We start from the raw sequence: 26,217 nt of genomic DNA, 5'->3' as shown, positions 1-26,217 counted from the left end.
AAACAATTAAAGTAGATGACTTCATAATCCTTATTGTGGGATGCCTTCCAGACTCGACATCGAGTATGTTTGAGCCTCAGCCGTATTGGGACATGTGTATGTGCGGCCCTTAAGCCCATTTTAAAAACCTAGGGACAAACCCAAACTTGGGTTTGGTAGGTCCCAGCCGAAATTGGGGTCTATTCAGGATTCTAAAGCCAAACTTAGTTGGCAGATTGAGTACATCCCAATCGAAATTGGGTGTTTCTCGGTACATCCCAGCTGAAGCGGGACAAGTTATTCGGAGATCCCATACAAAGTTGAGTCGGTCTTTCGGTAGACTCCAGCCAAAGCCAGGTATATACCGTTCGACAGACACTAGCCGAATCACAGGGTGTGTGTCTTTCTCGCTGGAATAACCAGGCTTGCCGTACCAAGCGACGTTTGGGGTTTCTGTGGTCGAGCCAAAAGCTCCAACCTCACTAGCATACTTGATTGAGTCAAAGGAGGCGGTTGCACTCATGGTACAAGACATGGGTTCTCAATGGAACCCTAATTAGGCACAGAGGAGGGAAGTCGACGCCGGCGTGGGTCACAAGACATGGTTATCCACCTAAAAACATGGTGGGGGCTAGGTTTCAATGCCGGCATAACATGTTGTGAGATTTTGTGCTAATAACGTGTTGTGAAACAAATTCTAAAAGTGAGTGAGAGCGCGGGACAACAAGGAGAGAAGGGCTCATGGGTAAGTGAGAATTGTTATTTCACCCCTTGCCTTAAACCTTATATTAATCATGATGGACTTTCTTGCCTTACAAGTAATACAAAGTCTATGGATTTGATTTCCAAATCCTATTGAGATTCATATTTAAGTTTACACATCCACACTCCCAAATAAACACAAATCACATCACACCAAAGTTTTGAGCCGCATAATTATGTATAGAACTCTGGCCAAAAAATTGTATTGAAACTAGTAATCCAAGTAAGCTGAAAAATACGAGAAAAAATATGAAAACTCCACTTAGAAAATACCACTAGACCGTATTGTTAGTGAAAAGATTGGATCAAGAATTTGATTCACTTCAGTAGTAACCAACGCCTCCCCATAAATAACTGAAACTTGTAAACAAGGTCGTTACAAGTGGTTACAAATTTTTGGAAAATGCCCTCTCCAGCGAGTACTAAAACCAAAACCATCAGTAAAGGGAAATTCTCAAGAGTTGTATTTAAAAGGAGGATTGAATACAGTATTCTGAAGCTACAGAAAACAGACCTCATATCAGATATCCCGTGTAATGCGATGGTCCCGTTCCAACTTCCTCCGAACGTCCTATAATCTGCTTTAAGTTATTGCATTGTTAAGCACAATTCACATGGATGGCTCAGGTAAAACTGTACATGGACTCAATCAAATTCCCTACTGACCATTTGCTGCATACAAGAAATTTACCCATACCAGTCGAATGAATGCCAGTGACTAAAACATCCCAAAGCTATAGAAACTAACTGCATACCTAAAACTCGGGTAAACCACAAGGTTGTGTAAACCAAAACTAAAATCAAAACAATGACTGACCGATTCATCCTGTAGTATTGTCCACGACATTGCTTGATTCTATGTTTTACCAAAACCAAAAAGTGCGTAAGTTGCAGCAATCCTTATCTGTATCCTTGCTGTTCTTTGCCTTCGATCTCCTTCACACTCTCTACTATGTGTTGGATCTTTTTTGATAGGCTCTCATTGTGTTCTTCAATGTGCTCAAATATTAGGTCGAGATGTCTTTTATATGTCGCAGCACGTTTTTTCTCTATGGCCAACTGCTGAGATAATTCCCGAATCTTGTCATGCTCATTCTGAAGGAGAAAACAAAAGGCAAATTAAAATACATAACAAGCCATATTATAATGTCGTACCCAGTGCACAAGGCTTCCGCTTTACGCAGGGTCTGGGAGAGGCACAAGCCATATTATAATGATTCTTAAAAATTCAAGTTGATAGCTGGATTTGAGCATGCGTCACCAGTACAAGGAATTAAATCATGGCACTAAGAATACTATCATCTGCATCTTCCAAAAAGAATATCCAGCATTCAAGAATTCAAACCCATTTTATAATTTTCACAAAAATAACACCTCACTTTCTCATCATGATTTTCAGCATCGGTCCATTTCAACGTAATGATTTAGCGACAAAGAAGTCAATTGGAGAGGAGAAATAACACAACTCCCACATGTTATGTATTAAAAGGCATACTGAAATATTCCATATTTTGGATGCATAAATCCATCCAACTAGGAAATGTTTCAATTTCAACTGTATACTTAATAGGCTAGAACCTTCTTTTAATGATCTTAGCTGGAAACCATACTCACAAATAGAAACTGCATGATGTTCAGAAAACAAAAACTAATAGAAACTGCATGGTGTTCACCAAATCAGGAATAGAGAAAGCAATATGACGAAAAGTGAAAACCAAAAGACAACCTATACACAAGCATAGCCGACAAAAACAACGATATAACACAACTAAACATCCTAGAAAGCAAGTGCAAATCATCTCGAGAACTCATTGCGGAAATGGACAACTATGAGCTAAGGACTCGACGGCATTTACACATGCAAGGATCTAATGGCATGTTGGAGAAACAAAATCATCATCTTGGGCCTTTGCACACTACCTGACTAAGTGAAGAAATGATGAGTATTTTTCGTAGGCCGGCCTTATACAATAATAGTTTCTTTTTTTTTCATTCTTTCATAAGAAATCGAGATTTTATTACTAGACAAATTACAACACAGGAGACAACTGGTCAAGCTGACAGACTAGTAGTCTATTATACTTCAGATATAAAACAAGCTATTATAAAATAGAATTTAATACTTCAAATATAAAACAAGATGCTATCAGTAGCAAGGACCCAGAACAACTGTTTGTCTTCTAAGAGTTTGAGGGCATGCGTTCTATTACAAACTCATCCAAAAATATTAAGAACTAAAGAACTACATTCAAAAAATTCTACCACCACGTCCGATTTTAGGCGACTATAGTGTAGATAGACACTCGCTGCAGCATGTCAAAAGAATCCTGAATAGAAACAGAATTACATTGTCTCTGGCGCAACATTAAATACTATTGTGAATAAACATTTCGTTCAAAAAAAGAAGGGAGCTTAATCCGGTTCCGGACGAACATTAAACAAAAAAGCCAGAGTTGACAAAATTTGATTCTGATCTATTCCAAAAAATTCATAATTCCTGCCTTTGTTTTAGACATCTCCCAATCATATTACTTCTGGCCACCTTCTAGTCATTGTAGCCTCCATATTTGTAAAATTTAATCATTATTTATAGCTTCATTACGTAGCACCCGATAGCTTACAGTACAGATGGCTGCAAATCTACTAAGTAAATATGGGTTGCTAATGCTGCCAACATTTAGATGCAAAAATTTATTTGTTTAGACCTATATTTAGAGAGATTATTATTATGAGAAAAGCCGTTGTCAACCTTGATATAATACCTCCTATGTCCCTGTTTTACCAACATTAACCCTTATTAAAAGAATTGAAAAAAACAAACATAATCAGGGTAAACAAGCAATTAAAAATTTATTTACTGTCTAAAAGGAGCAATTAAATTTTATTTTAAGAAAATAAAATTCTCCATAAAGTTCTCACTACTCTCTCTTCCTGTGCAATAACGATCACCACTCTCTCTTTATCTCTTTCTCCTCCTCAACAATTGCATTTGTCACATGCATAACATGTGTGAGGATGTCCAGTATAGTTTAAGTTCTGATTTTTTTTTATATTTTTTTATCTTAGGTTGCTAAAATAAACCTGACCGGATGCCGAATATGATTACACTATTTACTCCATTTCAAAGCCCAAACATAGTGATAGACATCTACAGTAGAATTATTGATTCTACTTACGTTCTTTACTGGTCGATAATTGTTAAGTAACTCCAATGGTAATAGAAAAGAAGATATTCATGACTACAGACTGTGATATACCACCCATTATTTGTAAAAGACCTATGTGCAACGACTGAAAAAAAATAAATTAATTAATTAATTAAAAAAAAAATTAAAAAAAAAAATTAATTTAAAAAAAAAAAAAAAAACCTAAGCCCATTGTACAAACTTCAAATTATAAAAACAAACCTTTCATATTTAGATGAAGTGAATTGACCCCTTCATTTAAATCTCAAGAGATCACCAAAAGTCCAAGCCTTATGCCATAAATGTCAAAAGAAAAATCAAAATTCTTTTTCGAACAGATAAGGGGTTTCTTCTCCACTGCAGGTCTTGCTGACGAGGAAAAGTTCCCAATATAAGGATCCAGGTCAGGGACTCAGGGGAAAGAAACTATATAGAATAAAAGCCCTCATACACAATGGTGTTCTATAACTTCTTTTATACATGAATACTCACACTTCATATGGGTCTCCTGGATCATATCGATTATCATAAAGTTCATAAAAAAATTGTCTTAGATACTAATGATCGGAATTGGCCTTTTCTACATATTAACAGACTTCAGAACTTTGCAAGGGATAAGAAAATTTAGACAATGTACAAAAGGCAAACAATAATGGTCAAAAAAGAAGAAAAAGAACTAACCGGATATTGATCATAAATGCAATCCCTTCGACCTTTTCCAGGTGTCAAAGGATGAGTGTGCTCCTTTACAAATTTTGTGACAACCCATTTCCCAGAACTTACTTTCCTCACCAAAATCATTGCTCTACAACCAACCCTGGTCTCGGCTCTTTGCCTTACAACTTTTTCACGTTTGTCAGGCATTCTATAACCCTCTTTATTACAAACAAGTGCACGACCAATGGCAGATCCATCACGCCTTGATCGAGAGAGTTTGCTTACACGAATTATGAATCCCACACGTGTGGCATATGCATTATAAAATGCATGAGCAGCTGCTTCTGTTTCAAACTCTTGACCCACATATGGCTCATCTGCTGGCACTACCGATACTACAGGAACTGCTTCTGGAATTATATCCCCTCGAGGAGAATCTAGATTTATTTTATCATCCAGACCCAGTTGGAATGCCCCTTCAACAGAACTACCACCTGTTTCATTTTCATCACCTGCTCTACTAAGTTCCATCTCAGCAGAACTTCCCACCACCTCGCCATCAACATCACCATCAAGTGCAAATTCCACTGCAAAAAGAAGAAGATTTTTTATAAGTTGCCCCACACTCAAATGATGGTCAGCATAAAAACGACGGTCAGCAGACACACATTTGAAGAGACTTATTGATTACAAGATATAACAAGAAAATCTGAAGAAAGTTCATAATCTTCTGTTCAGATAACAACAATAACTTCAGAAAACAACACAATAACTGTATGAGACTTGGGCAGATTAAATTTGGGGACCAATCAGACTGCAATTTCAAATTTGTGGAAGGTTCACCATGAGCGATTCCGCAAAGTACAAACTAAAGGTAGAGATCTGGTTTGAGCTAACCCAACAGTGAGTATAAGGACAAGAAAAAAACCTCCAAAAATTAAGAGCTCCTAATTACCGATACTATTAAGATAAATTTATCCACTCTGTCGATATTAGGTTCCCGTATATCGAAAATTCATCTGAGATAAACCCCAATTCTTTGGTTGATTTCTGAAAGAACGAAAAAAGAGAAAAATAAAGTAATATTCCAGTCTCTTTTAAATGCCAATTAGGCTACCTAAAAGCAACATGAAATCAACTGAACCGATTAACAATCAAACAAAACAAGATAAATTTAATCAAAAGGTCCAAGCCATTGATTAAGAGATAAGAAAATTAATCTTCTTCTCCTCTCTTCCCACAATCCCTCACTTATCAAACAAAGTCAGTGCTCCAAATTTCCTAAATATCCATGTGTTTACTCTCACATACAAATATCCATAAATAATTAATTCAGAAGGAAAAACAATCCAGAATCTAAAACCTTTTTTCACTACCATTCATAGTCACACATTTTCCCAGCAACCAAACAGAAAACTAAACAAAATTTTTTAAACAAAAACCCTAAAATAATCTCATAAAAAAAGGAAAAAAATTCACAATTTTTAAGATCAAATTAAATTACAAAAAAAAACAAGAAGAAGAGAATTACTGTAAATTCGTGAACACCCTTTTGTTAGTCGATCGGAAAGGACATGGAAACGCTTTGGTTTCGAGTCTCGACGCCAGACAGAGAGAGAGGAGGAAGGAGAGAGGGTTCAGGTTGTAAGTATGGGGGCTCAATTTGATATGATGTGTCAAAAGCGGATTGGAAAGAGAAAGATATAAAAAGTCAACATTTAGCCTCAATCTGCTCTAGTATTGACACGTGGTTTATTGGGTGGACTTTGGCCTGCAGAATCGCAGCCGTATCATAAACCGCCCGGTCCCAGGAGGTTTGAACCCGGTTCAGTTTAGATCGTACCGTGCGCTCTCTCTCTCTCTCTGGAAATTTGTCAGTAAAATGGCAAGAGCTGTGGTTTCTGCCGCTGTTTGCAGAGCTGCTTTGGTTCTCAAATCGTCGCCTTCCCAACCTATCTTTCTATGGTAGTCTGTCTGTCTCTCTCTCTCTCTCTGCAACACATATATAGTCGTTTGGTTGTTGCTGCTATCCTTACAACCAGTTTTCTCTGCATCCAAACACAACCCATTAAACCCGTTAATTGAATTATGAGAAAAAGTTAATGAGTTCTAAAAAATGTAAATTCTTGAAGATAATGTTTTTGGATTGTGGAAAAAATTCATATGTTTTCACCACTTTCCTGCCACATTTTCTATCTTCCAGGTCAGGTTTTCCAACCCAAGAACCAATTTTCATTGCAACAAAACACTTGCCTCTGCCAAACCCATCATGGGTTCTCAGAAATTTGAGCCACGGGTGGGTGAATTTGGTGATATCACATGGGAAACCCAAGTTCGAGATGCACGAAATCGATCCACCAAAAAAGAAGAAGTGGCTGACCAAGAAGAGGTTGAAGCAGCAGAGAGTGAGAGAGAAGCAGGAGAGAAAAGCCGCCAATAGGAAGGACCCACGTCGGCTCGGAGTTTGGAAGAAGAAAAGGCTGAAGTTTGCAAATGCTGAGGAGAGAATCAAATACAAGCTTGAAATGGTGAGATGAATTGAACTCTTCTAGTTGTGATGTCTTTCCTATGGATGTAATCGCTTCCTTCGTCTTCTGATCATGATGCAAACAGACATGGTACGGATAATGACCATGCTTTTGTGTTTAGACTACGAATATTATGTTAAAGGCTTGCAAACATAAGTGCAGTTCCACTTCACCTCTGACCGAGCGAGTATAAATCATATTTGTTCAATGGGAAGTTTATAAAAGATGTTATGAATTGGAGTGATGGTACTTGTTTTGGCTAAAGAGTGTATTCGGTTCCTGTCAACCGCCTGCGCACAATTATTTACAGGATGACGTTAATGACTTGATTTGACATCTAAAAGAGTTTCCGGATGAATTACTATTAAGGGTAGTATTGTAAATCCCAATTGATATTTTCTTATTTGTTTCTTAACTGAAATTAGTTAGAAGAGTTAGTCTTATTCATAGGATATCCTATTTGTATATATACCCATGTAATCTTATGGAGATAATAAGAATCACAATTATAATTTTTTACTTCTCTTTCTAGTTTCTTCATGGTTTCATCGCCTTTTGTCTAACGACCTCCCAATCCTACTCGCTTATGCACCGCCTCTCTCTGGCACTTGTTGCATCGCCTTTCTGCACCGCCTCTGTGCTCAAAACCCTAATTCTCACCGTCATCAATGGCAGCATCTTCGTCTCCTTCTGCTAATGGCGCGTCTCCCACCTCATCTCTGTGCCCTAAACTTCCAACTCTTCAACCTCCTCCATTACGATTCAGAACATTGGTTCTATGGTGCCGATCAAGCTCACCACCACCAATTATCTCACCTGGAGCGCTCTTTTTGCTCCGATTTTCAGGAGGTATAATCTCACTGGAATCATCGATGGCTCTCAAGTTGCTCCGCCCCAGTATCTCTCTGATTCATCTAGAAATTCTTCTCCGAATCCGGCATTCATCACCTGGTATGAAACTGATCAGAATATTCTTATCTGGATCAATTCCACTCTCTCTGATTCAGTGATCCCTTACATTGTTGGTGTGAATTCCTTTCGAGAACTCTGGTCTAAACTCGAATCGAGACTAGCAACGGCTTCGCAGTCTCACATTCATGAACTTCGATCCAGACTTAGATCTATAACAAAAGGTGATTCATCTGCTGCTTCATATCTTTAAAGAATTGAAGAAATTGTTGATGCCTTGGCCAGTGCCGGTGCTCCGATCGATGATTCTGAATTGATCTCTGTAACTCTTCATGGTTTACCTCATGAGTTCGACTCTTTTGTTGATGCGATTCAATTTTGAATTGGATCTACTACCATTGATGAGCTCCATGGTCTCTTACTGAGCAAGGAAATCCAGATTGAAAATCGCAAGAAGACTACACCTACACCAATTCAGGCATTCAATACCTCTGCTGGAATTCTGCCTCTACCTTCTGCTCCTCCAATTTCTCAGGCCTACACTGCTCACAACTTCTCCAACTCAAATTCCTATCAAGGTCGTGGTTCCGATCACAATTTCTCAAACCCTAGAAATTCGTCAAATCGAGGAAATTTCATAAACAATACTCAGAGGAACAATTTCAATCGGTCCAACAATCAGAGGTATACTAACAATCGTGGATCCAGATTCAACAACTCTGGCAGAAGAACCATTTGTCAAATCTGTAAGCAATTTGATCATGAAGCTATTGAGTGCCCTCAGCGTCTAAATCCTCATTTTGGCACTCCTTCCCAATCTGCTTTCTGCTCCTCAACACACTTAGTTACTTGACTCTGGTGCATCATCACACATGACAAATTCCTATGCAAATTTGACAAATCCAGAATCCTACATTGGACCCGAGCAGGTTTACATTGGAGATGGCAAAGGTTTGCCCATTCTTCATCTTGGTTCTTCTAGTGTACCTACTACTACTCATTGTTTTGATCTTAAACAAGTGTTACATGTCCCTGCATTAAAATAAGATTTGCTATCTGCAAACAAATTTATTCTTGATAATCAATGCTCAGTCCATCTATATCCTTCCCACTTTATTGTGAAGGATCTTTCTTCGGAGAAGGTGCTTTTTAAAGGCCTTGTCCAAGATGGCTTTTATCCATTTCACACCATACCTTCCCTTGCTGGACAACAACAACATGCTTTTGCAGCAGCTTCAAAAGCATATCAGGATACATGGCATCAAAGGCTTGGCCATCCTTCTTTCAAAATACTAAATAAAGTTGCCTCTCATTCTTGTATTTCAGTTTTTGGTGATATACATAAGTATCTGTGTTCTAGTTGTGCTATGGGCAAATGTTCCAAATTGCCTTTCTCTGTAGTTTCCTGTTCTACAACTAAGCCTTTAGAGCTCTTGCATACAAATATATGGGCCCCTTCACCAACTATCTATGTACACGGTTTCATATATTATATAATCTTTGTTGATGATTTCACAAAGTATTGTTGGTTTATTCCTCTTAAATACAAATCTGAGGCTTTCTCTACTTTCATTCACTTCAAGTCCATGGTTAAGAACTTATTATGCACTAAGAGTGTTACATTGAGATCAGATTCTGGTGGAGAATTCCTTAGCACTCAATTTTCAACTTTCTTAAGGGCTCATGGAATTATGCATCAACTCAGTTACCCTCATACTCCAGAGCAAAACGGTTGTGCTGAAAGAAAACACAGACACCTAGTGGAAACATCAAGAACTTTACTTGCAGCTTCTAAAGTTCCATATCAGTTTTGGGTTGATGCTTTTGCCACCGCTGTTTATCTTATCAACAGGCTTCCCACTGCTAAAAAATGTTCTCCTTAGGAATCTCTCTTCAACAAACCTCCAGATTACAACTATCTCAGAGTATTTGGCTGCAAGTGTTTCTCATGGCTCAAGCCATACACAAATTACAAGCTTGATCCCAAAAGTCAACCGTGTGTTTTTCTCAGGTACAGTTTACAACATAAAGGTTACAAGTGTTTGGATTTTGTAACCAGGAAGGTCTATATTTCCAAGCATGTGCTCTTTGATGAAACTCAATTTCTCTTTCATCATATTCCCAATTCTCCAGTTCTGCCACCATCTTCTAGTTCTACCTTCAATGCCATTCCTACATCCCTAACCTTTCCTCAACCTAATCTCTCCTCTCCATCACCTACATCTTCCTCTCTCCCAACCTCAACTACAGTTTCTTCCTCTCTTGACAGTGAACCAACTACCACTGGTTCCTCTACATCTCTTCAACCCCCATCACCAATAAACACCCATCCTATGCAAACCAGATCAAAATCTAGAATTGTTAAACCCAAAGCTCTTAATGCTACCAAACATCCTATTCCATCTCATATTGCTCCAGATTATATTCCCACTACCTATCTTCAAGCTTCTAAACACCCTCACTGGAGACAAGCAATGCAGGAAGAATTTAATGCCTTACTTAGCACTGGTACCTGGCCACTTGTTCCCCCACATTCTTCTCAAAATCTGGTGGGATGTCAATGGGTTTTCCGGATCAAGAGAGAACCAGATGGCACAATTGACAGGTTTAAAGCCCGGCTTGTTACCAAAGACTTTCATCAACAACAAGGTATAGACTACACTGAAACATTCAGTCCAGTAGCCAAACCTGTCACCATTCGATTGCTTCTTACACTAGCAGCTCATTTCAACTGGTTTCTAAATCAGTTGGATGTAAGCAATGCCTTTCTGCATGGCACCTTATCTGAATCTGTTTTTATGGTACAGCCTCTGGGATTTGAAGATTCTACAAAGCCTAACTATGTCTGTCATTTGCACAAGTCCTTGTATGGACTCAAACAAGCTCCTAGGGCTTGGTATGAGAAGCTTCACACTGCTCTATTCTCTATAGGCTTCACTGGTTCCACAAATGATCATTCTCTGTTTGTTAAAAAGGATTCAGCTTTAGTCTTCATCCTCGTGTATGTTGATGATATACTAGTGACGGGTCCGAATCCTTAAGCTTGTAAAGATACTATCTCCCAACTCAGTACCCTCTTTCCAATCAAAGACTTGGGTCCTCTTCACTATTTTCTTGGCATTGAAGTCAAAAGGTCATCATCAGGGATCTTCATTTCCCAAACTAAATACATCCTTGATTTGCTCCAGAAGTCAAATATGCTTGGTGCCAAACCTTGTGCTACTCCTATGAGCACTTCTGCCCTGGATCACCAGTCTTCATTATTATCAAATCCTTTCGAGTATCGATCTTTGGTTGGAGGATTACAATACCTCACTTGGTCCAGGCCCGATCTTTCCTTTGCAGTTAATCTGGTATGCTAGTTCATGCATCAACCTCGGCAATCCCATCTTCAAGCTGTTAAACAGATCTTACGGTACCTTAAAGGAACTATGGATCTTGGTCTCTGGTTTCCTAAACATTCCCTTCCTCTCAGCATGAATGCCTTTTCAGATGCTGATTGGGCAGGTTGTCACATTGATAGACGATCAACAGGTGGTTTCTGCATATTCTTGGGGAACTCTCTTATCAGTTGGAGTGCTAACAAGCAACCAACAGTGGCCCGATCCTCTACTGAAGTGGAGTACAGATCATTGGCCAATACTGCCACTGAAATTACATGGATTTGCAAGCTGTTAGTTGATGTTGGTCTTGCCCTGCCATGTCCTCCCAAGCTTTGGTGTGATAACATCTTAGCTATCTCCCTTGCTCGGAGTCCTATCTTTCATGCCCGGACAAAATATGTTGAGATAAACTATCACTACATTCGGGAACAAGTCTTGTCTAAAGCTCTCTCAGTTCACTTTATCTGCAATCATGACCAAATTGCTGATATTTGTACTAAATCTCTCTCAAAGGCTCGGTTTCACCTTTTCTGGGGCAAACTTTCACTTAGAGTCCCTAAGCTTAGTTTGAGGGGGGATATTAAGGGTAGTATTGTAAATCCTAGTTGATATTTTCTTATTTGTTTCTTAACTGAAATTAGTTAGAAGAGTTAGTCTTATTCAGAGGATATCCTATTTGTATATATACCCATGTAATCTTATGGAGATAATAAGAATCACAATTATAATTTTTTACTTCTCTCTCTAGTTTCTTCAATTACCACCCATGAGACATATTCATCGTGCCATTGATTTAGTCCCTAGATCATATCTTAATTTCCTAATCTTCAACATTATACAATGAACCCTAAGGGGCATTGCAAGCTGAATAGGCAAGTAGAAGGTATTTTATTCTATTGATTTAGTCCTTGTGCAGTTTCTGAAAGTTTGGAGGACTTGCAGAAAGCCGTGTTAATTAAAATAGACAGTCAACTGTAGGTTTCCAATTCGGCCATTCATATGCTTGAGTACAGATATGGTTCTAGTTTGAAATTTATGCTTTGAAAGTATGGAGGACTTGCAGATATAGCTCTTTATGCGCTTGTAGCATGTCTGGATTTATATTAGTATGAACTAAAGAACTGAGAGTGAGAGGGTTAGGTAAAGTATATAATTTTTTCTTTCCAGTAAAAGTGTAATGCATATTGCGGCGTTTCTTGATTCTTAGAGTTAAGGAAACTTTATATCAACCTTAAACAATGCTCTTTCTCTTCCTTGCAGACTAAGTGCTTTTCTTAAGAAATGTTGTCTCTGCACAAGGACTTGCAACAAACTGTTAGTAAAGTCAAAGCTATAACAAGTGTATTTTTCAGGTTCCTAAAAGAATTTATAAAATATGGAAAAGACAAAGCGTATCGATTGACTATTGCATGCCTTAGTTTATTAAATTGAAATATATGCTCTCACATATATGCCAAGTTTATTTTTTTTTATCTACCTAATCTTTAATTTTTGTGACTTTTTATTTTCTTTCTGTTCAGGCTAGAATAAAGGAAGCTTTGCTGAATGAAAGACTTAAGAGGTATGAAATTCCAAAAGTCCAGGGTCCTGATGTACAACCAGATGACATGGCAGGCGAGGAGAGTTTTTATATGAAGAAAATGGCTCAAAAGAAGTCTAATTATGCACCAATTGGAAAACGAGGAATTTTCGGAGGTGTTATTCTTAACGTGCATATGCATTGGAAAAAACATGAAACCGTCATGGTGATTTGCAAGCCATGCAAACCTGGCCAAGTACATGAATATGCCCAGGAAATCGCTAGACTGAGTGATGGGAATCCAATTCAAATAGTTGGAGATGACACCATAGTATTCTATCAAGGAAAGATCTATGTCATGCCAAAAGTTATGTCAAACATAAATACTTTGTCCAAGAAAAAGGTGATTTTTCAAGCTTCGTCTATTCAGTTTCTTTTCTCTCTTTTGTATAACTGTATATAATTTTAAACTCAAATTTGTTGCATTTTCCATATTAGTTTGAAATATGAGGTGTGATCCATTGTTACTAGGTAATGCAGTTTCACATCTTCCAGTTCCGCAACTGTTTTGTTGTCATACAAGTACCTGAAAAAGAGTATCTAATTCATATAGTCGACAGACAGTTACCTATTGCAGTCACTTCCACATCAATTTCTCTCTTACTTTCTTTTTTATCTGCTCATTTAGATTTGTTTTGTTTTGATCTTTCATTGGAATATTCCATATTGTAGCACGTAAAACTTGTCAAGTATCAGTTAACTTAATTCTGGTCATTTCAGTATATCCTTCATTAATTTTAGTTATTAATGACTGTCGGAAATGTACCATATCTTGAGGCCAGCTAGAGGTCTGTCGACTCACGGCCTGCAGGTATGTCTTGCCTGGCCTGTTGATTACCTTGTCCAGATCAAGTTTCTGATCTATCTTGAACCAAGATTGCAGAAACTTTACAGTCCAACCATGAAACTTTTCACCGGAAAACTTGATTTAAGGTACTTGAACAAAAAGTTCTCTTTGAAAATGATAATTAGTTTGTTCAGCAGCTTTGACAAGCAGGCAGAGGGTATGGTGCTTTACGAACATCTTGTCTTGTAATGGAGCTTGAAACTAGAGTGGTGATCTCTCAATATTGAGTCTGTTTTCCCCAGTTTACAGGCACTGGAAAAGTTTAAGTACGAGCAATCCCTCGAGACAGTGCGGCACTTCATTGCTGTTGCTGAGAAGGAACTGGAGCTCTATTACGGACATTTTGCAGTTTATGGTGACCCAAATGACAGAAATCCCATTTCAATCTTGGATAGTCCAACAAACAAGACCAGGGAATCAGGGAAACTTAAAATACTAGAAAGGTAAAATGTAGATTCCACTAGTGATTTCTTTTCTGCGAGTCTTTCAGAGATAGAAGCAGTTTCCTCAAACACAGAACTATCAGAAATTGAGGATTCTGAAGATGACAACTCGTCAATAAATGAATCAGATGCTATAGATGACAGCATATTGGATTCCGACAACGAAACAAGATCTTTGAAGAGGAAAAAGAGCACGTCAGCGTTGGATATTAGGTATGGGAGAAAGGACCGTAGACGAGAAAATTTGATCCGAACCTTAATTCCATTTTACATTTTGTTTTCCTTTCCCCTCACCATTGGAGCAGTGAGGTAAGGTTCCTGGTACTCTGACTCATTGTGCATTTTGGTTAGGGAGATGTGGATTATTTATTTGCACTTTTGTATATAATGGATTCCTCTTTGGTGTGTGTGTATATATATATATATTTTGAAAGATAAGGAGGCATGCTTGAAAGATTTTTCATATTTTTTGGTCAAAGTATTTTTGAAAAATAAATGTAATTATTTAAGCATCAGAGATATTTTTCAATTAAAGCAATTTGTTATTCTTAGTGATGTCCTCTGTCTTGCTATTATTTTTACCAGGAATAAATGAGTGCATGCAGAATGTTTTTCTTTTTCTTTTTGAGCGACAATAACAGCTGCCTTGTGAACCGATAAAGAAATAGGCTCCGACACGGTATTTCAGTTCTTCTGCAGCAGAGCCAGGACCCCTTCTTTCCTGAATGCTTTCTTTTTAGAACAACAATAACAGCTCCTTTTGAAACTATAAAAAAAGAGGCTCCGGCACAATATTTCAGTTCTTTTGCCGCCGAGCAGGCCCATGACCAGATCTAGGGGTGGGTTCAAAAAACCGAAAACCGAAAACAACCGAACCGAGGTAAAAAAAAACCGAAATCGAAAAAAAAAATCGAACCGAAACTGTCAAACCGAACCGAATATATTTTACGTATAAAAAAAACAATTATTACTCCCAAAGGGGTTCGAACCGATTCCCACTTGGTTGAGTATCTTCCACTTAAACCATTTTGACAGCAAATTTTTTCTTGCCAATACCATTACGAGTAGCATATTTAAAACAAGTTGAATCATAATTGTTTAATAGGTTATCAATTCCCATCTTTCATCCAATCCCCATCTTTTATCTTTCCCAATTCACATCTTTCATCTTTCCTTAACCCTAGCCGAAAAAAACCATCTTTCCCAATTCCCATGTTTCATCATCCTCTTCTCTCTCTCTCTCTCTCTCTCTCTCATTCTATTTAACTTCATCTCTCTCACACTCTCAGAGAGTACTGCAATGGCACCCATAAGTCTTCCCCTGGATTCAGATTCCACCCAATGGATGAAGAGCTTGTTGCTTACCATCTAGATCGAAACATCAATGGTCGCACCATTGAGCTAGAAATTATCCCAAAGGTCGACCTCTACAAATGTGAGCAATGGGATTTGCCTGGTATGCACTTGATTTTGTTTTGTTTGATCTGCAAGATGGAGGTAATGGTTTAATTTTTGGTTTTCTGGGTGAACTGGAAAAAAGAATAAATTGTGTATGTGTTTTTTTTTTTTTTAATAACTGATGTTGCAAGTTTGTTAATTCATGTGTTCATTATAGGAATACTTCATGGATTTGACTACAAGTTTGTTAATTTTAATAACTGATGTTGCAGGTTGATTTCTCATTGAGAATGTTCAAGGCAGGGAAGCATGTGCGTCAAGCTTCAAATTTAAAAAAAAAACATGGAAAAAATTGAACTGGGCCGAAACCGAACCGAAAAAAACCAAAACCGAATAAAACAAAAAAAACAAAAACAAAAAAAAAAGGAACCGAACAGTAACTTCGGTTTGGTTTTTGATTTTGGCTAAAAACTGAACCGAACGCACCCCTAACCCTATCTGTCCTCACTTGTGACTTTCAGATTAAATAAATTAAGAAAAAAAAAAACTCAAGAATATAAAATACGTGCATAAAGAAAAATAGGAAAACTAATGAAAATGGCTTGAAAACTTTGAGTTTTAATGATAAGGACAAAATAAAGGGTAAAGTGAATAGTATCAGGTTTGACTTTTTAGTGTAAAAATGTAGTTTTTCGTTAAAGTGAACAGTACCGCGGACTTTTCGTTAAAACTCCCAAGAAAAATATGGGAGGGCAAAAATGGTTTCTTTTACTAACAATTGGTTACTAGAGATTGAATATGTAAATTTTTTTTTCAGGTTGTGCATGAATTTATAAATTGGGAAGAAAACTAAGAAATCAGCCATTATTTAAAGAGAGTTTTCCCTTTAAATAATAGGAGTTTTAATGAAACGGGTTTGGACTAAATTCATCTTAATAAAAAATCATCTACTAACTTTATTTAATGTAAAGGGACTGAAATTTAATGAAAAATGACAAAACACAAGCCTCACATGTAAAAAACAAGGCCACGTGCAAATGTGACAGCCCGTCCCGAATTATTTTTATCGGTGGTGTGAAAAGTCTAAAATGCCCTTGAGCGTTGGGTTGTGTTTGTGAATTAAGCTAAGGTTTTGGACCAATTAAGTTCATTTCCTAACTGATTGGCCCCAATTAGAAATTTTTAAGTTATTTGTCTTTGGTTGGAGACCAATCTGGACGACACACACATACCCTCACCCTATCCTGTTTACCCTCTCTCCTCCCTCTCGCATTTTCTACCATTTCCGTACAATTGTATGGACAAACCTTGAACCTTCACTTCCATCCTCAGATCAAACCTATGGAGACCATTTTTAAGTTCCTTGCAAGCCTAGGAACCCATTGATACTATTATTTGGACGTGAAAACCTCGAAAACCCGAGAACCCAAGAACCCCGATTTGGAGTACTGTTCATGCACTCATGATTGTGAAGTTTTCAAGGAGTTTTAAGGTCATAGGAAGCCTTAAAACACCTTCACGAAGCTCGGAGAAGAAAAACGAAGTGTTTTGGATGTCGGGAAGTTGAGTTTGGCAAGTTTCAAGTTTGGTCGGAATATTGAGGTTTCTCCGACGAAATCCCATGATTTCAGGGCTTAAAATTGGTAAGGTTTTTTTCTTCTCATTGTAAGCTTCATTTTGGTACAAATTTCATGAATTTTGGTTGAGAAATGAAGAAGATATTGCAGTTCTAAGATTTTACAGTTTTCGACGATCGTAGCGGCACCATCGCCGGACTCTGGCGAACCAAGGAAGAAGGAGGAGAATATTCCGTCAAAGTTGACGGAATATTCTAACACTGTCAGGTATAATTAACGGCATATTCTAGTTTTTAACGGAATATTCCCTAACAGCGTTAACTATTCCGTCCCCTATGCTAGGCACGTGCCTGCGCGTGAGCCGAGTGTCAGGCCGTGCCTTGGCCGGCGCGTGAGGGCGCGTGGGGTCATGAATTTTTTTTCTAAAAATATGGGGATGTTACTGAGGTTGAGTAGGTCATGGTGGTATATTCAAATACCCCATTTGAGCAATGTATGAGAAGTTATTTCCTAGTTTTGTGTATGTGCTTTAAATAACGTTTATTCAGTTATTTTGCATATAGGTGAGACCTATCCTGAGGACGAGCACCATCAATCGAGGCTCGGGGGCTACGACCCTTCAACATATTAGTGAGTGGGCTTTTGGTTTTCCATATATACCTATATGCTTGAGATTTTCCTAGAAAATGTGTTTAAATGATTATACGTTTTGAAATGCCATGCAAAGTATCTGCCTATTTTATTTATGCATTAGTAGTTGCATATATTTATGATTGGTGCTGCGAACACACGAGTAAGTGCCAGGTAAGTTCATAAATTAAGGGTATGAGATTGCTTCAGTTATGCAAGATATGATGTGATGTATTGAGAGCTCAAAAACCTGCACCCCGATGTTAGTGCTCTCGCCCAGAGTTAGTGCACAGTCCTTCACGTGATGTTCACCTCTGTTTTGTGGTGAGGGGTTAGAACTATTGAGAAATGAAATGATTTTGAAAAACTTTGTTTTTGCCCACTCACACTTTCTGTTTTGCGGGCTCCAGGTTTTAGGTAGAAGTGCTTTGGTGGCTCACGGGGATTTCAACAGTGGTTTTGACAGAACATCATAAATGTAGGATCACCTTTAGGTGTTGTATAATTAGTACTTGTCCTGCTTGACTGCACTTAGGCTATTTATGCTCTGATTGTGTATTTCACACTTAATCTCGCACTTACATCTTATCTTATCTAGTACTCTAGTTGATTTGGTTTTTGTTTATTTGTAATCCCTTATATCTCTATTGCTTCCACACTATGCACATGGCTTTATCACCCTCACATGACGGCCAGCATGCGCTGATTTAGGTCGGGGTGTGTCAATTTAGTATTAGAGCCTAGGTTTGCAGTCTTGCATATCTTGTGAAATTTCTAATTATTTTGATGTCTTCTATCAGAACTATGCACATTGTAGAGATCCACACCCTTATGTTTGCTATGCCTAAAGGGGAGAGATGTTATGTTGATTGTGTATATCCAGGATGTCCAGTGATGGTAGAGGATGTGGTTATGCCAGCTAATCTTATCCCATTAGATATTGTTAAATTTGATATAATCTTAGGCACATATTGGTTGCATTATAATCGTGCCAAGATAGATTGCTACTGGAAAACAGTTGCTTTCCATCGTCCTGGATTACTTGAAGTTACTTTTGTGGGTGAACGTAGTGGGGTGAGGCACGGTGTTATTTCTGCTGTAAGAGCGAAAAGGTTGTTATCGAAAGGTTGCCAGGGATATTTAGCTCATGTAGTGCTGAATGATGTTGCTTCTAGTAGTGTGGAGGATGTTCGAGTAGTCAAGCATTTTCTTGATGTATTCCCTGATGATTTACCTGGATTGCCGCCAGATAGAGATGTGGAGTTCACTAATGATTTGCTTCCAGGTACAGATTCTATATCTTTGACTCCATATAGAATGGCTCCTGCTGAATTGAGGGAATTGAAAGTCCAGTTACAGGAATTAATCGATAAAGGTTTTATTCAGCCTAGTACTTCACCTTAGGGAGCTCCAGTTTTGTTTGTAAGGAAGAAAGATAGGACTTTGAGGCTATGTATTGATTACAGGCAATTGAATCGGGTAACAATTAGAAATTGTTATCCATTGTCGCGTATAGATGATTTGTTTGATCAACTTCGAGGTGCCTGTGTATTTTCTAAGATTGATTTGAGGTCTGGTTATTACCAATTGAAGATCAGCATTGAGGATGTCCTTAAAACTGCTTTCAGGACTCGTTATGGTCATTATGAGTTTCTTGTGATGTCGTTCGGATTAACAAATGCACCAGCAACTTTTATGGATTTGATGAATCGAGTATTCCAGCCATATATAGACAGGTTTGTTATTGTTTTTATTGATGACATTTTAGTATACTCTAAGTCTAAAGTAGAACATGTTCGACATCTTACTTTGGTGTTGAAGAAATTAAGGGAACATCATTTGTATGCTAAGTTTAGCAAATGCCAATTTTGGTTGAATCAAGTGGCATTTTTGGGACATGTGATTTCTGCTCAAGGTATTTAAGTGGATTATCAGAAAGTGGCAGCTGTGGAGAATTGGGAACAACCACGAACCGTCACTGAGGTACGGAGTTTTCTTGGCCTGGCAAGCTATTATAGATGGTTTGTTAAGGATTTTTCAGTCATTGCTTTGCCATTAACGAGGTTGACTAGAAAAGAAGTTAAGTTTGAGTGGGATGATAATTGTGAGCAAAGTTTTCAGCAGTTAAAGTATTATCTCACTCATGCACCTATTCTGGCACTCCCAGATGATAGTGGTAATTTTGAGGTTTATAGTGATGCTTCCTTGAATGGCCTGGGTTACGTATTGATGCAACATGGTAGGGTGATTGCTTATGCTTCACAACAATTGAAGCCTTATGAGATGAATTACCCTACTCATGATCTGGAGTTAGCAGCTATCATCTTTGCTTTGAAGATTTAGAGACATTATCTTTTTGGTGAGAAATGTAAGATCTTCACAGATCATAAGAGTCTTCAGTATCTTTTTACTCAGAAGGATCTTAATCCTTGGCAATGAAGGTGGATTGAGTTGCTTAGTGATTATGATTGCACTATTGAGTATCACCCTGGTCGTGCGAATGTAGTGGCTGATGCACTTAGTAGGAAAACTCCAGTTAGACTTAATGCCATTTATGATTGTCATGTTCCTCTTCTTGCTGATTTAAGGTCCACTGGAGTGGAGTTAGGAGTGGAAGATCAAGAGGAAGCCTTACTTGCAAATTTTCAAGTCAGGCCAATTTTAATTGATCGTGTACTTGAAGCCTAGATGGATGATGAAGAGACCCAGGAAATAATTCAAGCAAGGAATCGGGGGAAGAAGAAAGATTTCAGAATTCGAGAAACTGATGGCATGCTTATGCAGGAGAGTAGGATGTATATGCCAAATAATATGGAATTAAAGAAAGAAATTCTTGATGAAGCACATATTTCAGCTTATGCAATGCATCCAGGAGGTACAAAAATGTATCATACCATTCGACCATTTTATTATTGGCCGGGTATGAAAAGAGAAATTGCTGAATATGTGAGTAGGTGCGTCATTTTCCAGCAAGTCAAAGCAGAAAGAAAGAAGCTTTTTGGATTGATGCAGTCACTTCCTGTTCCACAGTGGAAATGGGAAAATATTACTATGGATTTTGTGTACAAGCTTCCTCGTACACAGAATGGTTATGATGGCATTTGGGTGATAGTTGATCAGCTTACTAAGTTAGCACATTTTATTCCCATGAGGGATAAATATCCTTTAAGCTGATTAGCTGAATTATTTATATCGAAGATTGTGAAGTACCATGGGATTCCAGTTAGTATTATCTCAGATCGGGATCCTAGATTCACCTGTAAGTTTTGGATAGCATTCTAGGAAGCTCTTGGTTCAAGATTACTTTATAGAACAACATATTATCCTAAGACAGATGGACAATTAGAGAGGACTATTCAGACATTGGAAGACATGCTGAGATCTTCAGTGTTGCAGTTTGGTGACGCTTGGCATAAGCGGTTGGGTTTAATGGAATTTGCGTATAACAACAGTTTTCATTCAAGTATTGGTATGTCACCATTTGAGGCACTTTATGGTAAATCTTGTCGTACACCGTTATGGTTGTTGGAGGTTCGTGAAAGAATTTTGGTGGGCCCTGAGATCGTGGATGAGACTACGCAGAATGTTCAAGTGATTAAGTCTAACTTGAAAGCGGCCCAGGATCAACAGAAGAGTCTAGCAGACAGACATGCCACTGACAGGGTGTATAATGTAGGTGATTGGGTATTTCTGAAGCTATCACCATGGAAAGGTGTAGTACGTTTTGGAAAGAAAGGCAAGCTGAGTCATAGGTACATTGGACCATATATGATCACATAGCGAGTTGGTGAGGTTGCTTACAAGCTTGAGTTGCCTCCAGAGTTATCAAAAGTGCACGATGTTTTTCATGTCTTTATGCTTCGTCATTACATCTCAGATCCTTCTCATGTGATACCTCCTCAACCTTTGAACATTAATCCGGATTTAACTTATGATGAGGAGCCAGTGACTATTTTGGATTGGAAGGATAAGGTTCTGAGAAATAAGACCATGCGCTTAGTGAAAGTTTTGTGGAGGAATCACTCGGTGGAAAAAGCCACTTGGGAGACAGAGGACCAGATGATATATATGTATCCAAGGTTGTTTTTTAAGTATTAATGGTTTGTAATTATTGTTTGAATTTCGAGGATGAAATTTTTAAGGGGGGTAGGTTGTGACAGCCCATCCCTAATTATTTTTATCGATGGTGTGAAAAGTCTAAAATGCCCCTGAGCATTGGGTTGTGTTTGTGAATTAAGCTAAGGTTTTGGACCAATTAAGTTCATTTCCTAACTAATTGGACCCAATTTGATATTTTTAAGTTATTTGTCTTTGGTTAGGGACCAATCTGGACCACACACACATACCCTCACCCTATCCCATTGACTCTCTCTCTCATCCCTCTCGCATTTTCTACCATTTTCGTACAATTGTATGGACAAACCTTGAACCTTCACTTCCATCCTCAGATCAAACCTATGAAGACCATTTTTAAGTTCATTGCGAGCCCATGAACCCATTGATACTATTATTGGACGTGAAAACCTCGAAAACCTGAGAACCCAAGAACATCGATCTAGAGTACTGTTCATGCACTTGTGATTGTGAAGTTTTCAAGGAGTTTGAAGGTTATAGGAAGCCTTAAAACACCTTCACGAAGCTTGGAGAAGAAAAACGAAGTGTTTTGGACGTCAGGAAGTTGAGTTTGGCAAGTTTCAAGTTTGGCCAGAATGTTGAGGTTTCTCTGGCGAAATCCTGTGGATTTCAGGGCTTAAAATTGGTAAGGTTTTGTTCTTCTCATTGTAAGCTTCATTTTGGTACAAATATCATAAATTTTGGTTGAGAAATGAAGAAGATATTGAAGTTCTAAGATTTTCCAGTTTTCGGCGATCGTAGTTGCACCAACACCGGACTCCGGCGACCCATGGAAGAAGGAGGAGAATATTCCGTCAAAGTTGACAGAATATTCTAACACCATCAGGTATAATTAAGGGCATATTCTAGTGTTTAACGGAATATTCCCTAACGGCGTTAAGTATTTCGTCCCCTGTGCTAGGCACATGCCTGCGCGTGAGCCGCGAGTCTGGCCGTGCCTTGGCCGGTGCGTGGGGTCATAAATTTTTTTTCTAAAAAGATGGGGATGTTCTTGAGGTTGAGTAGGTCATGGTGGTATATTCAAATACTCCATTTTAGCAATGTATGAGAAGTTATTTCCTAGTTTTTTGTATGTGATTTAAATAACATTTATTCAGTTATTTCGCATATAGGTGAGACCTATCTTGAGGACGAGCGCCATCAATCAAGGCTCGGGGGCTATGACCCTTTGACATACCAATGAGTGGGCTTTTGGTTTTCCGTATATACCTATATACCTGAGATTTTCCTAGAAAATGTGTTTAAATGATTATATGTTTTGAAATGCCATGCAAAGTATCTGCCTATTTTATTTATGCATTAGTAGTTGCATATATTTATGCTTGGAGCTGCGGACGCACAGGTAAGTGCCAGGTAAGTTCATAAATTAAAGGTATAAGATTGCTTCATTATGCAAGATATGATGTGATGTATTGAGAGCTCATAAACATGCACCCTGGTGTTAGTGCTCCCGCTCAGAGTTAGGGCATAGTCCTTCAAGTGATGTTCACCTTCCGCACCATATGCTCACCTTGGATCCAAGTTAGGTGCATAGGCTTGTTGTACATACCACTTTAGATGCTTCCGACTAGTAGGTGACCCGCGATTGTAGCACTGAAGTATATTTATTTTACACCTAGTCCTGTCGTACAGACCACTTTAGGTGGTTCTGACTCTTGTGCAGAATTTGATATGATTGAGATTGTCTATGAGCTATAGACTCAGCCGTGCAGGTCATATAGGTGGATTTAGCTGATATGATATCTGGCATTGATACATTTTAATTGGATTATTTATAGCATTTCATTGAGATACTTTGGCATGGTATAATTCTGTAGATTTTCATCCTGAGCGTGATTTCTGATATAGCATATATTATATTTTCTGGGAAATTATACAGGTTTTACAGCGAGGGGTTAGAACTTTTGAGAAATGAAATGATTTTGAAAAGCTTTGTTTTTGCCCACTCACACTTTCCGTTTTGCGCCCCTCTAGGTTTTAGGTAGAAGTGCTTTGGTTGCTCACGGGAATTTCGATGGTGGTTCTGACAGAACATCATAAATGTAGGATCACCTTTAGGTGTTGTATAATTAGTACTTGTCCTGCTTGACTGCACTTAGGCTATTTATGCTCTGATTGTGTATTTCACACTTAATCTCGCACTTACACCTTATCTTATCTAGTACTCTAGTTGATTTGGTTTTTGTTTATTCGTAATCCCTTATATCTCTATTGCTTCCGCACTATGCACATGGCTACGTCACCCTCACATGACGGCCAACATGCCTTGATTTAGGTCGGGGTGTGTGGTGGGGGCCCAGGTCGAGATGTGACAATTTGGTATCAAAGCCAATCCCTAGCGCAATGTGTGCCGACGAGGACGTCGGGTTCCTAAGGGGGATGGATTAAAACATCCCACATCCCCTAGGGGAGTTGAGCCTGTAAGCTTTATATGTATATTCCCATCTCTACTCAGCACAAGGCCTTTTGGGAGCTCATTGGCTTCGAGTTCCATAGGAACTTCGAAGTTAAGCGAGTTCGCGCGAGAGCAATCACATGATGGGTGATCCACTGGGAAGTTATCGTGTGAGTTCCCAGAAACAAAACCATGAGGGTGTGGTCGGAGCCCAAAGAGGACAATATCGTGTTACAGTGGAGTCGAGCCCGGGATGTGGTGAGGGTCTGGGCCGGGATGTGACACAAAACTACAATTTTTTTCTAGCCTATGCCCCTGACGGAAGCTCCTCAGTTAGTCCAATTCCTAATTATCCCAATACACTTTGAACTGGGTGAAAAATTTGTCAGGCACACTCCCATTAAATATTTGTTTGGTGTGTCTATGCTTGTGGTATAATGAGTGCTGAATGTCAACATATTTGACTATCTGTCCATGCATGTGATTGTGAGAAAAATGGAAGGGAGATGCTAGCAAGACTATTGGATTTGCATACATGTGGATTTTCACTTCTCAATCAAAGTCTTATTTGGGTCCCACTTGAAGCAAATTAATTGTAGAAAGAAAAAAAAAAATTCTATTATTTAGTTTTCCATCCATGAAGAAGAAGAAGAGAAAGTCAGAAAGGTTAATGAAGAGAGAGAAAATATGATTTTATATTAAATTTTTTATTATTATTTGAAGGAGAATTGATGTAGGAAGAAGAGCTTTAATGAAAAGAATTTGGATCATGAGCATTTTAACCAAAAACCACTCTTACAATTACAAAGACATATTTATGATACTGGAAAATATCAAAAATTACTTTTTTTTTGCAAAATAAAAATGAATACTATCACATCCCGGCCCGGGCCCCCACCACATCCCGGGCTCGATTCCATCATAGCACGATATTATCCGCTTTGGGCCCCAATCACGCCCTTACGATTTTGTTTCTGGGAACTCACACGAGAACTTCCCAGTGGGTCGCCCATCATGGGATTGCTCTCGCGTGAACTAGCTTAACTTCGGAGTTCTGATGGAACCCGAAGCCAGTGAGGTCCCAAAAGGTCTTGTGCTAGGTAGAGATGGGAATATACATATAAGGCTTACCGAATCCTCACCCTGGGCGATGTCGGATGTTACAAATACACATTGATAAAATAAAATAATTACAAAGTACACAGGTTTTACAGATTCTTAGAAATTTATTTTACAGTAAATTTCCAGGTAAAAGTTAAGAATATGCATATATACCTTACACCAGAATATAGTACTTTGATACTTTGATTCTTGAAGGTGTCAAATGACAAATAGCAAGTAGGTTGTGTGAGCTAAATTAAGTAACTGTTTTTTGATGTGATAAAAACAAGAGGAAAGCATTATGGCAAAAGCATGTTTTTTGATGGGCTTCATGATGCTTTGAGATTCCAATTCTGTGTGAGAAAACTTTCCAAAATTAATAATCAACTGATGAACTTACTGCTCCTTAGCTTTGATTTGCGCTCATAAATCAAATTTTGTGTTTTGTATCCTCCATAGTAAGAAGCATAATCACAAGGAGTGTCCACAAAGTCCCAAGGAGGAGAAATTGTCTCCACCTTTGTCACGTGCACTTTTTACGCAAGAAACAGATATTGTTATTGCCTTGAAAAGTTCTTCAAATGAACATGAAATAACTTCCATCACATGCACTAGACTATGAAACATATATTCCATTGAACAAGAACTGAGAATGTAGTGGAATGAAAAGAATAAGCTTCAACCAAATTTTATGATTGATAAAGATGATG

The 26,217-nt window shown here is 38.3% G+C and overlaps 1 protein-coding gene across 2 annotated transcripts; it reads right to left on the bottom strand.

Annotated features, from left to right (window-relative positions):
* Window positions 1-1,053: 1,053 nt before the first annotated feature.
* Window positions 1,054-7,357, bottom strand: LOC114820631 (protein FAR1-RELATED SEQUENCE 5-like). Of its 2 annotated transcripts, XR_003768063.2 has the most exons (5): window positions 6,837-7,218; window positions 6,115-6,631; window positions 4,608-5,170; window positions 1,559-1,836; window positions 1,183-1,319 (listed from the first exon to the last, which is right to left on the bottom strand). XR_003768063.2 is itself a non-coding variant. In XM_029091644.2 (4 exons), coding segments are annotated over exons 2-4 (759 nt in total). In that variant the 5' UTR covers window positions 6,116-6,631; window positions 6,837-7,357; the 3' UTR covers window positions 1,054-1,641. The 2 variants fall into 2 exon arrangements, 1 of the variants encoding a protein (XP_028947477.1); XM_029091644.2 differs by having other exon boundaries at window positions 1,054-1,836; window positions 6,837-7,357.
* Between the last annotated feature and the right edge of the window lie 18,860 nt (window positions 7,358-26,217).

The sequence above is a fragment of the Malus domestica genome, chromosome 13 (assembly GCF_042453785.1).
Source record: "Malus domestica chromosome 13, GDT2T_hap1".
NCBI classification, from domain to species: Eukaryota; Viridiplantae; Streptophyta; class Magnoliopsida; order Rosales; family Rosaceae; genus Malus; species Malus domestica.
Note: the sequence above shows the minus strand (reverse complement) of the source record. Positions and strands in the feature narration are given on the sequence as shown.

What these genes read in the sequence shown, in the direction of transcription:
- LOC114820631 (XM_029091644.2), bottom strand. An exon ending in GCATTTATGATCAATATCCG is followed by an intron (nt 1,837 to 4,607) that starts GTTAGTTCTTTT and finishes TTTCTCCTTCAG; the next exon opens with AATGAGCATGACAAGATTCG.